Here is an 11,089-nt window from a genome sequence, read left to right as displayed (position 1 = left end):
AAATCACGATGGATTCTACTATTGCAACAGTGCTTCCTTTTCTTTAATAGTGATATTCAAAAGTTATGCAATATAAATTACTTATTCTAATTCTACAATGATTCTGAATTGTTAAATTTTATGGTGTGAATTAATATACAAATATCACATGTATAGAATAGGCTTGATTCAATTCACGAAATTGATAATAGTTTGATGTAAGAATTTGAAATAAAACTAAACAACATAACAGAAGGTTGGCTCTGATACCAATTGTGATAATTAAAATAAGTTTAATTCAGAAAAAAGAATACCTCCTGCCATGATGTTCAAACCTTTGAATCTTTATCTTTAAATGATCAAACCTTGAATGTGTAAAAAGCCCACTCACATAACACTTTTACAGAACTATATAGGAAAAGTGAAAGGGACAGAATTCCAAGCCTATTCTATTTACAAAACCAACGTCTGTGTTTGATGGCTATCACATGCATATATATAAATAGGCTTGGACCCATATCCAAGTGTAACTCCTTATAACTTCCCACCATTAGGGAAGTTGTAAAGTCCCATGAAACCACCATATGGGATAGTGAACAGACATGAATTATCCATTAGTCATTAAACCAATTAATTAGTCATTAAACCAATTAAATATATATAATAAATATATATATAATATAAATAAATAAATAAAACAAACATGTGGCATATGGGCCACTTTATAGATATTCTTACATTGTTTTCAAATATAAATAACTAGCAATGTTCAACAAGTTTCCTCATCTCCATCATCATGAACATCATTGTCTCTCAACACCTGAGAAAGTGGTGCATCTACAATTGCAGCAGACATGTCTGTCCTAACCAAATAAAAATTATTGTCTCCATCACCACTTTGCGTATTGCATACAACACTCTGCAAGTATGCCTCCACATTGTCCATAGAAGACCCCACATTCATATCATATAAATCTCTCGGATTTATCTTGATAGCAACTTGCCAATCTTTGTGTTTGAGGTCTTCTACATACATTACCTGTTCTGCTTGAGAAGCCACACAAAAGGCTCACATCTTTCATTAATCGTGCAAAGTTAACTAATGTGCAATCTTTATCTTGTCTTTTTTCTAATTGTGACACCCATTCACCTTTAAATAACATAACCCTCTTCCCAAACAAATAATCTAACTCAATTATATCTGTTAACACATTATAAAATGTAATATTTCCAGAGACAAGATTTCCATCTCTACCACTTGCAAAGCTTCGTGTTTTTGCCGTGATAATAACCCCACTATTTTGAGTTTTTCTCTTTCGCTCGATCTCCTTAGTATAGAACCTAAAACCATTTATCAAGTATCGCTTATATTTTGTGAAAATTCTATTTGGACCTCGAGCTAAACATCTAAGCTTTTCAGTTATTTGACTATCCCTTGTATTATGCAATGCCTCAACCTGTTTTTAGACAATTGACAACATAACTTCTGTAAGTGTGGAATGAAATTGAAGTTAATATCAAGTCAAATTTTAAAGAACTTTAAAACACTACTTACATAACTTCTGTAAGTGAATGCGATCAATGGCCATTTCACGAAGACGTGGATTTTGTATGGCAACAAGTCTCCGGTGTTGTCTGTATGTCATATCAAAGATTTGTGAGTGTGTGGAAAAAGTATGTAAAATAATAATAATAATAATAATAATAATGAAATTGATTACAAATGTGGACTGTCTTACTCAATAAATTTGTTGACTATCTCATAATTAAATAGCACATATTGATGTGCCTTTTCTTTTGTGCCATCATCCATTGTGTCTATCACGTCCTTAATTAATGGTCGGCCAGGCATTGAGAAGATAGATAATCCTTCGGTACCGTTACTCTCCTCATCATAATTTTGAGACATCCGGTTGAACCGTGTCTCAACACCTTCCATATACCTCGAGCAAAATGTCAAGCATTCATTTGCAAGGTATCCTTTTGCCATTCTACCCTCCGGTTGACTTCTATTTCGCACATATGACTTTAATCTACTCAAGTACCTATGTTTTGGTAAGTTCAAAAAACAAAATTTTGAATAATATTCGATAATAACAAAAGTAAAATATCATAATGATGGTAAAGAAATATGTAATTTAATATAAACTGTACCTCTCAACAGAATACATCCAACGATAACGCACAGATCCTGCTAATCTAGCCTCAGATGCTAAGTGAACCACCAAATGTAACCATAATATCAAAAAAGTTAGGGGAAATATTCTTTCAAACTTACAAAGTGTTATCGGATTTTGCCTTTCAAGACGTATAAAGTCTTGTGCCAAACCAACTTTAGAACATAACTCTCGAAAGAAATTACTCAACTCAATCAAAGGTGAAGTTACATGTGAACTCAACATTTCTCGAATTACTAAAGGGGGTAATTGTTACATCAAAATATGGCAATCATGACTTTTAAGTCCAAAGATTCTACGTTGCTTTAAGTCGATGCATCATGAAATATTCGCTGCATAACCATCAGGAACTTTAACAGTCTTCAAAAATTTACAAAAAATATATTTTTCTTGTTTCTTTAATGAGAAACAAGGAGGCAAGATAGTTTTATTTGCTACATTTTTTTTTGGATGGAGTTCAGCCCTTATACCTTGAAGTTTCAAGTCAAGATGTGCATTTAAATTATCCTTTGTCTTCCCCTCTAAATTCAGTAGTGTTCCAAGCATGCTCTCACATACATTTTTCTCAATGTGCATCACATTAAGATTGTGACGCACTAGATTATCCTTCCAATATGGTAATTCAAAGATTATGCTTCTTTTCTTCCAATTATATGGTAATTCTGGATTAGTACTCATCTTTCCATAAGTGATATTGAAACCATGTAACATATTCAATACCATAGAACCAGTTAAAGGATTGGGTCCAGTTCTTTTTTCTTTAGTACCATCAAAAGATCGCTCATCATCTCAAAATGCATGATATTTGTCCAAGAATCGACGATGACCCATGTGACAATGTTTTCGGCCATGCTTCAACCACTGGAAGCATGTGTCTTTGTGACATGAATGGCATGCATACTTCCCCTTAGTACTCCACCCTAACAAATAAGCACATGCAGGGAAGTCGCTAATAGTCCACATTAATGCTGCACACAATTGGAAATTTTATTTAATTGATGCATCATATGTCTCTACTCCATCCACTCATAATTCTTTTAATTCATCTATTAAAGTTTGCAAATACACATCAATATTATTTTCAGGTGCACTACGACCAAGGATAATCAATGATAATAGAAAATTGGTCTGTTTCGTACACATCCATGGAAGCAAATTATATGGAATAAGAATTACAGGCTAGGTGCTATACGTGCTGCTCAATGTTCTGAAAGGGTTCACACCATCACACACCAAACCAAGTTTGACATTTCTATAATCTACTGCGAAATCAGGATGTAGGTGGTCAAAAGTCATCTAAGCTAGAGAATCGGCAAGATGTCTCATACAACCATCTTTAGTGCGACCTTCTTTATGCCATTTCATAAATGATGCTATTTTGGATGACATGAATAACCTTTGTAGCCTTGGTATCAAAGGAAAGTAATGTAGAACCTTAGAAGGTGTTTTATAGCTACCTTTTTTAGAGGATGCCTCGTTGCCTAAATCATTTTGGTCTGTTACATACCTAGATGTATGGCAAACATAACATTCTGAATCAGTTTGAGCTCATTCCTATACAACATGCAATCATTGGGACATGCATGAATCTTCTCATAAGTAAGTCCTAACTCCATGACTATCTGCTCAACTTCATAAACAGTATTAGGCAGTGTTACACCCTCTGGGAATGCCTCCTTCAATAACTCTAATAACATGGTAAACGATTTATTACTCCATCCGCCTAAATTCTTTATATGAATTAATTGAATGATAAATGAGAGCTTTGTAAAATTCCTACATTGTGGATAAAGCTCCTTTTGTCCATCATGTATCAAATTGTAGAACTTCTCTGCTTGTGGATTTGGTTTATCTCCCAGATCTATAGGGTTGTCTCCATCGACTCTGTCATCGTCATTTGAGATTCCAAATGCCTCGTGTACTAATCCATGCGCATCAATATTTAATTGTGGCTCATTCTGCATGTGCGTATCAAGACTTGTTGTAGCAACAAATGATGTTTCACCATGTAAAACCCATTTAGTGTAACCCTTTGTGAAGCCATCACATACTAAGTGATCATATGCAACTGACCGAGTGACGGGAAGTGTAAGTCTACACTTGATGCATGAACATATGATCTTATCCTCTTAACTTGCATTAGTAAATGCAAAATGGAGAAACATGTCTACTCCTTTATGGTATGCGTCACTTAATCTTAATCGATAGATACATCCATGTATTATCCATAAGTAAACAATCTCAATTAAACAAGTGTCCAAAGTGTTTCTAGAACATTAAAAAATGTATATATCAATAACAAGTATTTGTAAGTTATGATTGACAAAAAACAACAAAACTTGATTATGCAGAAGGCACAAAAAATTATTAACTTATATGGTAAAACAAGGAAATTGAAGTACATGAAATATCAAAAGATGTATTTATTCCAATAAAAACTGAAAAATCATTTGAGTTATGGTTATGTTGTAATTATGACTAAGAAATGTTATAAACTTGCATCATAACAAGGAAACAAATACAACTAGGGGTAATTGAATCGCCAAAAAACCCTTTTCCATCACTTTTCCCCAGTAGGCCAAGAGGTGAAAGTGTTCAAGCCACCAGGGCCCAGCACCAGGTCAAAGATGAAATGTCAAGAAAATGTTACTAACATGGTTTGCATTATGTGTTGTTGCCAAGATACCTGTAGGGTTCAATCCATGACGTACATTTCCTTGAAAATTCAAGGAAATCAACAATGCTTCTAAATTTTCAAATTATCCAGACAGCACTAAATATCGGCTTTGGTGGTTTCCACAAATACAAGTTCATTCCTTATAATTGATAAGTGATATTTCTAAAGAGTCAAATAAATGTAAACATCCAATTACTATGACCATTCTAAAATTAGAATGAAATGATTATTTCCAAATATTACAAGCTCATCAGAGCTGGGTAAATGAAAAGGCCAAAATTATGTTACAGACTAGGCATATAGAAGCTGTAACAAGTATATCTTTAGAGAATTAGGCATCTCATCAACAACATAAGTTGCCTCAATAAATTGAGCTGTGTACAACACAAAAAATTAAAGGCATGTCAGGTTGGTGTACTAGAGTCATCAATCTTTGCATACAGCCAGGTAAGATGATAAGTTATAATGTCAATGGACAAGCACAATAATAAAGCCCTGTTTTTCAGGAGAATAACCGTATGAAATGGGAATGTTTAATGAGTCAGGCACATTCATGATTGCTCAACAACAACAAATCAATCCGTTATACCAATGTGAGGATTATTATACAATTCAACAGTCCAATACAAGTCAAGTAATCTTAGGCTGAAAGAGTGTACATGTTGATCATACATTTTATTCTATCTATAAAATGCCACGGTGAAGCACACAAATTTAATAATTCACCTTGCCAATTAGAAGAAAGAGAATACTTTTTATAATTATTTTCATTTTAATGATAAGCTAGCCTATAGAAACCTCACAAATCATCGACATCTACCACTCATAAATCTTAATAAACAATAATAAGGTCATCAACGAAACTACTTTATAAGTATACCCTTGAGGCTTGAACTAAGAAACTTGACCACATAGTTTGGTATATTGATGGTTGTTACCTCAAAAAATCATAATAAAGAAAAAAAGAAAATAAATAAATATAAAAGAGGAATACTACAAGGCCCCGTGTTCACAGTGCCATGTAGACTAAACTGCAAATGTTGAATCCTCAACAATCAATTTGTTAAATGATCTACTACAAGCAACATAAGAAGTGAATATAGCAACTAGCTAAAAATAGTATGAATCTGTGATAGACCAGTATGATGAAGAACTAATTCATTAGTTGTATCCACACAAAGGATATGCAATGATGATAGTTGTTTTCTGCACTCTAATTGGATCCATGCAGCATCAAAGGTTTATTGAGGAGGGAAGTATAGAAATGGAAGACCATATATCATGGATACAACTCTGCATATAATAACACCAAAAGCTTGTTCATTTGGACTGGTACACTTAATCTAGCCACTTGGCACATGCTTTGTCTTAAGGGAATTGTCAACACACAGCAAAATACACTGCCATACACAGCAAAATACACTGCCAGCACACAGCAGCAACAATTCGCAGAAACATCTAGCATCTTCTCTTCATCAGCAACGATCAGCAGCAGCAGAGTTTTCACTAACAACTTTTGCTGATTGTTGCTGCTGCTAATTAATTGTACTTGCTGCTGATTGTTGTCAGAGATGGGAAAATATAAGTATGAACTGGTAGTAGCTTGAGAATGCAGGATCAAGAGATATAAAGCAGAGGAGATGTGCTGCTGTTGAGTGAACTTCTGGGGTGAATCAGAGGAGGTGTTAATCTGAGGATGGCTATTGGTCAGACATTACTTGAGGTAAAGGGTGAACTTCTGGGTTTTTACTGATATTTCTGCTGATTGTTGCTGGTTTGTCTGTTGTGTAGCATTGTTGCTGCTGTGTGCTGGTTGTTAAGTTATATATGTGTGCTGCTGTGTAGCGTTGTTGCTTCTGCTGATTGTTGAGTTATATATGTTGGTAAATTGTTTTTTGACTCAATAACCACAAAAAAATTGCAATAAAAGAACTCATGAACACACAGGTGTTGCTTGTTTTTGTGGAGTAGCTAAAATAGTTAACTTCACAAATGTCTCTCATACATTGGTCTCTCTTCTTTTTCGTTTTGATTTTTATGCTAGAAAATTTAAGTGGGAACTGAGAAATCTTGAGAATTATCAGAATAATGGGTTTCAGTTGCCGTATTTTTCAAGATTTAAAAAATCTCATCATTCCAAAGAATTAGATTTAACTCCTATGCCACCTGAACTTTCTATCTATTGGGATTTTCATTAATTGAGAGTTCAAACTCTCCATATTCTGAAACTTGCAGGAGTTTCAACTCCTAGGAAATGAATGATCCTCACAGATATTTTCAATTGCATCATTTTCAGTAAAAAATGTTCATAGACTTGAGAACACAGATTATTCTTGTTTCCATAACAAGATATTCTTCCTTGCACCAATCACTTTAATACTGAAAGTCTGGTAAAAGTGACGTAAGTAAATTACAGTTAAAAATAATATTCAGCTATTTTATTGGCTTCAGTAGTCAGTCAGGTGAGCAGACATTAGCAGGTCATCAAGTAGATGAATATAAATTGTTAAGCCTACGGAGCAGCTAATAAGGTTGCCAAGGAAAGTTATTATGTTTACAATCAGAGGATTTGGCGGCTTGATCTATAAAACAATTTGAAGATGATGATGATGGTGAAACTCTTCTTGATCATGGCAAAAGAAGATGAAAATATAAGGACATGATTTTAGTGAATTTTCTATCAAAATGTTGTTGGTTGATCAAAATCAGCTTTCAAAGTCTTCATTTTCTATGATGTTGTTCTCTCTTATCCTAAGTGTCCTAACCACCCATTAGACAGAGAATATCTCTTTTTTTGTTCATTATTCGAGATCAATTCATTAGCTAAATAATTTAAGTTTAAATATCTTCTGAAACTCGTTAATTAATTTGTTGAGCTCATATTTTACTTGACTCAATAAATTTATATACACTACACTATATAAAAAAACTAAACTGTTCAAACTAATCTCACTTGAAACTCGTTTGAGATCTTCTCGAATGCTAAACAAACATACTCATGAATATATTTTAAAACTCATACAAAATTTAAATTAATCTAGAACAATCAAATATTAAACTCGCCCTCGGCTCGGTTAGAGTCTCTTTCCATTAGTTTTGCAATTAAACATTAGGTATAGTTCCTAGTAGAGTGTTTTTACATGCTAATTTTAAGGTATTGTTGTATTAGCCATTTTTTTGCCACAAAAGCCAACATTACTAATCAGCAGAAACAGAAATCAATTTGGCCTTTATTGGTGATACTGATGGTGCATGATCATGACCACTCTGTGGCAACAAATTTGGGCCTACTTGAGAAGAACAGCACTACATGTTTGTGTGCAATAACATAACATATATATGTATGTGTGTGTTTACATATACCATGACACGTAATGCATGGGGAGAATGCAAATTTTCAGGGGTCCCACCGGCCTCCATTGCTACATATATATTATATAATCTAAACTTGAGGACAAAAACATTTATTTAGATAATACGAGATCTTTTGATATCAAAATTCATGTTCATCTAACTGAGTAATTTGTAAAAAAAAAACAGAGCAACCTAATGCAAAATCCTATTGAAGCATTTAAACAAACACTTGCAAGACATTATATACAATCACAACATAAATATAATAATAATAAATTACAACTAACCTTTTATATTAAAAGATGAAAATTAATAAATTCATGAGTTACAAAATTAGACTTTCAAATTATATAAAGTTTTATGCCTAAAACAAGAAGATCATAAATAAGTGAGAAAGATAGAGGTATTGTGTGTGCTTGATGAGTGTGAGAAAGAGAGAACGAGTACCTAATGAACTCTGATCGCAGAAGGTGAAAACACAGTGAATTTGTCGTGTAGATGGTAGATAAGGATGGCATGAAAGATAAAGAATGATAAACCCTTGTTTCATGATTTGGCTCCCGCCTCTTTGACCCGCCAAAATCAAATTTACTTCACCAATTTCAGAATTTTCGAACATCCTTCTCTGTCTCTATGTCGATCTGGTATGCAGATTTTGTCGTATCAAATTTGGTTTGTTTCTTCAGTTTCGTTATTTCCTTTGTTGTATAACATAAAAGGAAAAAAAAAAAATTTGTGGAGAATGAGTTTGTTGATATTTTAAATAACAAAGTAAATATAAATATTGGTCCTTATATTTTTTATTAAATCCATTGTAACTTTTAATTTTAAATTTTGTGTCAATTTAGTAAAATTAATAATATCATTAATATTTTTGATAAAAAATGTTTACTGAATTTGTTGAGGCTAACTCAACGAGTTGAGCAAATTTATTATTTACCTATAAAAAAAATGACATATGTCACTTAGTCATTAAAAAATGCTAACAATTAGAGCTAATTATACTATTAGTCCCTCTATTTTGGTTATTATGTGATTTTAGTCTTAGTTATTTCAATTGAATCGATTTTAATCTTGAATTTTTTATTTTGTCTCCAATTAGTCCAATTGATAGCATTTTTTTATGACACATGAAACCTGTCGTCGTTTTAGGAATAAAACAAAATACTTGGTTAATTCAGTGACTTAATCTTAACCAATCTAATGAAAATTTTCTATCAAAGACCCTAAAGATTTTATGTCAATTGAACTAAATTTACGTAAAATCTAAAATTTAGTCAATTAAAACTATATGGAATAACAAAATGTAAGGATTATTGATGTAATTTACCCAATAATTATAAGCATTTGAAATAAATTGAGATAAATTCATAGTCAAAATTGAGTTAATTAAAACTACAGGAACTAAAATTCAAGTAACTTTATCATTGTATAGGAGAACAATTTGAAATTTTATTTTTCCTGTTAATTCATATAAAGTCGTCGATCAATTTTGTACATGTGGTATGTACAGTTAAAAAAACATGTTATATTAAGTTTAATTATTTGTTTTTATTTATTTTGTGCATTTAAAAAATTTTAAAAATATATTGGCATTTTTTATTTTTTCAAAAAATGCCATTAGATAGCTTGCATAATTTTTAGCTTAGTGGCATTTCTCAAAATGCCATAAAATATTTGTTTATGACACTTTTCACTTAATGCCATAAAAAGTAACTTATATCTGCTTAGTTTAGTGACATTTTAAAAAAATGTCATTGCTACTAAAGTTTAGTAGCATCTGTTGATAAATGTTACTAAAACAATTTCTTGTGTCATTCTTTTATAAAATGCCATAAAATTTGTTACCCAAAAGATAACCTAAGAGGATGGGTGAATTAGGTTTTTACAATTAAAAATAATAATACCCTAATAAAATTTATGACTAACGCAATAGATAAATATAGTTATTGAAATAAAAATAATTAAAACAAGTATTCTAACAATTATGTCATTTAATAATTTTAGCACAATGAAAATATGAAAAGTTAATGATTTAATGAAATAAAAATAATTAAAACAAGTGTTCTAACAACTATGTCAGTTAATGATTTTAGCACAATGAAAATGTGAACAGTAAATGATTTTAGCACAATAAAAATGTGAAATATAGTTATGGCAATTTAAATAAAATAAAGAGATAAGGAAGAGAGACGCAAACAAATTTATAATGGTTCAGCTTCAATTCGGCCTACGTCCACTCCTTAAGCTTCACTTGAGATTTTCCACTATACTCTAGCTTCACAGGGTGCTAGCAACATTTTCACAGATGGAGTAATCCTTCACAGATTTTACATAGACTTTCTAAGTCAAGAACACTGAGCGTACTACACTCTTACAAAGTTGAAAAGAATGTGTTTTTGCTTTCACAGAAAGCTACAAAATTATCTTTTAAAGATAAATATAAAAATGAAGCTCTGGATTTTCTGTAAACCTCACACAGGAAAGACGAGTTTAATGCTATAAGGCTCAATTTATAATTTATGAGATAAAGATGTAAACAAAATTGAATAACACTTCTCAAAGAATTTTTAGAGAAAAGATGAAAATGATTTTTGATCAAGGAATTTTTGCTAGGTTGTATCTCTTCTATATATGGTTTTTGTGTTGTTTTCACTGAGGCTCTCTGGTATATATAGATCAAGAGGCTTATAAAGTCGTTGCATTGATTTTGAATATAAATCATTCCATCATTGCTAATTTGAACTTGTGGGAGACAAGGCTTGGTCTGGAACAGCTTTAATTGGAATACTAGCCGTTGTAGTTCAATCCTGTTGAGAGTAGAATTCAAAACAAAGCAGAACTGGGCAAAAATGGCCTGGCCGGTCGTCTGGCCGAAGGACCGGCTAGATGTCCACTCGGA

General features: G+C 32.2%; 1 protein-coding gene across 1 annotated transcript; it reads right to left on the bottom strand.

Annotated features, from left to right (window-relative positions):
* Positions 1–665: 665 nt before the first annotated feature.
* LOC145801501 (uncharacterized) lies at positions 666–8,934 on the bottom strand. The gene is made up of 4 exons (XM_082893206.1): positions 2,134–8,934; positions 1,719–2,024; positions 1,535–1,614; positions 666–1,436 (listed from the first exon to the last, which is right to left on the bottom strand). The coding sequence occupies exons 1-4, from the start codon at positions 2,379–2,381 to the stop codon at positions 1,432–1,434; spliced, it is 639 nt and encodes a 212-aa protein (XP_082749332.1). The 5' UTR covers positions 2,382–8,934; the 3' UTR covers positions 666–1,431.
* Positions 8,935–11,089: the final 2,155 nt, after the last annotated feature.

Source organism: Camellia sinensis, chromosome 10, assembly GCF_055761805.1.
Source record: "Camellia sinensis isolate YWXY chromosome 10, ASM5576180v1, whole genome shotgun sequence".
Classification (NCBI taxonomy): domain Eukaryota; kingdom Viridiplantae; phylum Streptophyta; class Magnoliopsida; order Ericales; family Theaceae; genus Camellia; species Camellia sinensis.
This window is presented reverse-complemented; position numbering and strand designations above follow the sequence as displayed.

Coding starts and splice junctions, on each gene's coding strand:
- LOC145801501 (XM_082893206.1), bottom strand. CDS start 2,381: ATGTTGAGTTCACATGTAACTTCACCTTTGATTGAGTTGAGTAATTTC. Junction 2,025..2,133: donor TGGATGTATTCTGTTGAGAG/GTACAGTTTATA, acceptor ACCAAAACATAG/GTACTTGAGTAGATTAAAGT. Junction 1,615..1,718: donor ATAGTCAACAAATTTATTGA/GTAAGACAGTCC, acceptor TATGACATACAG/ACAACACCGGAGACTTGTTG.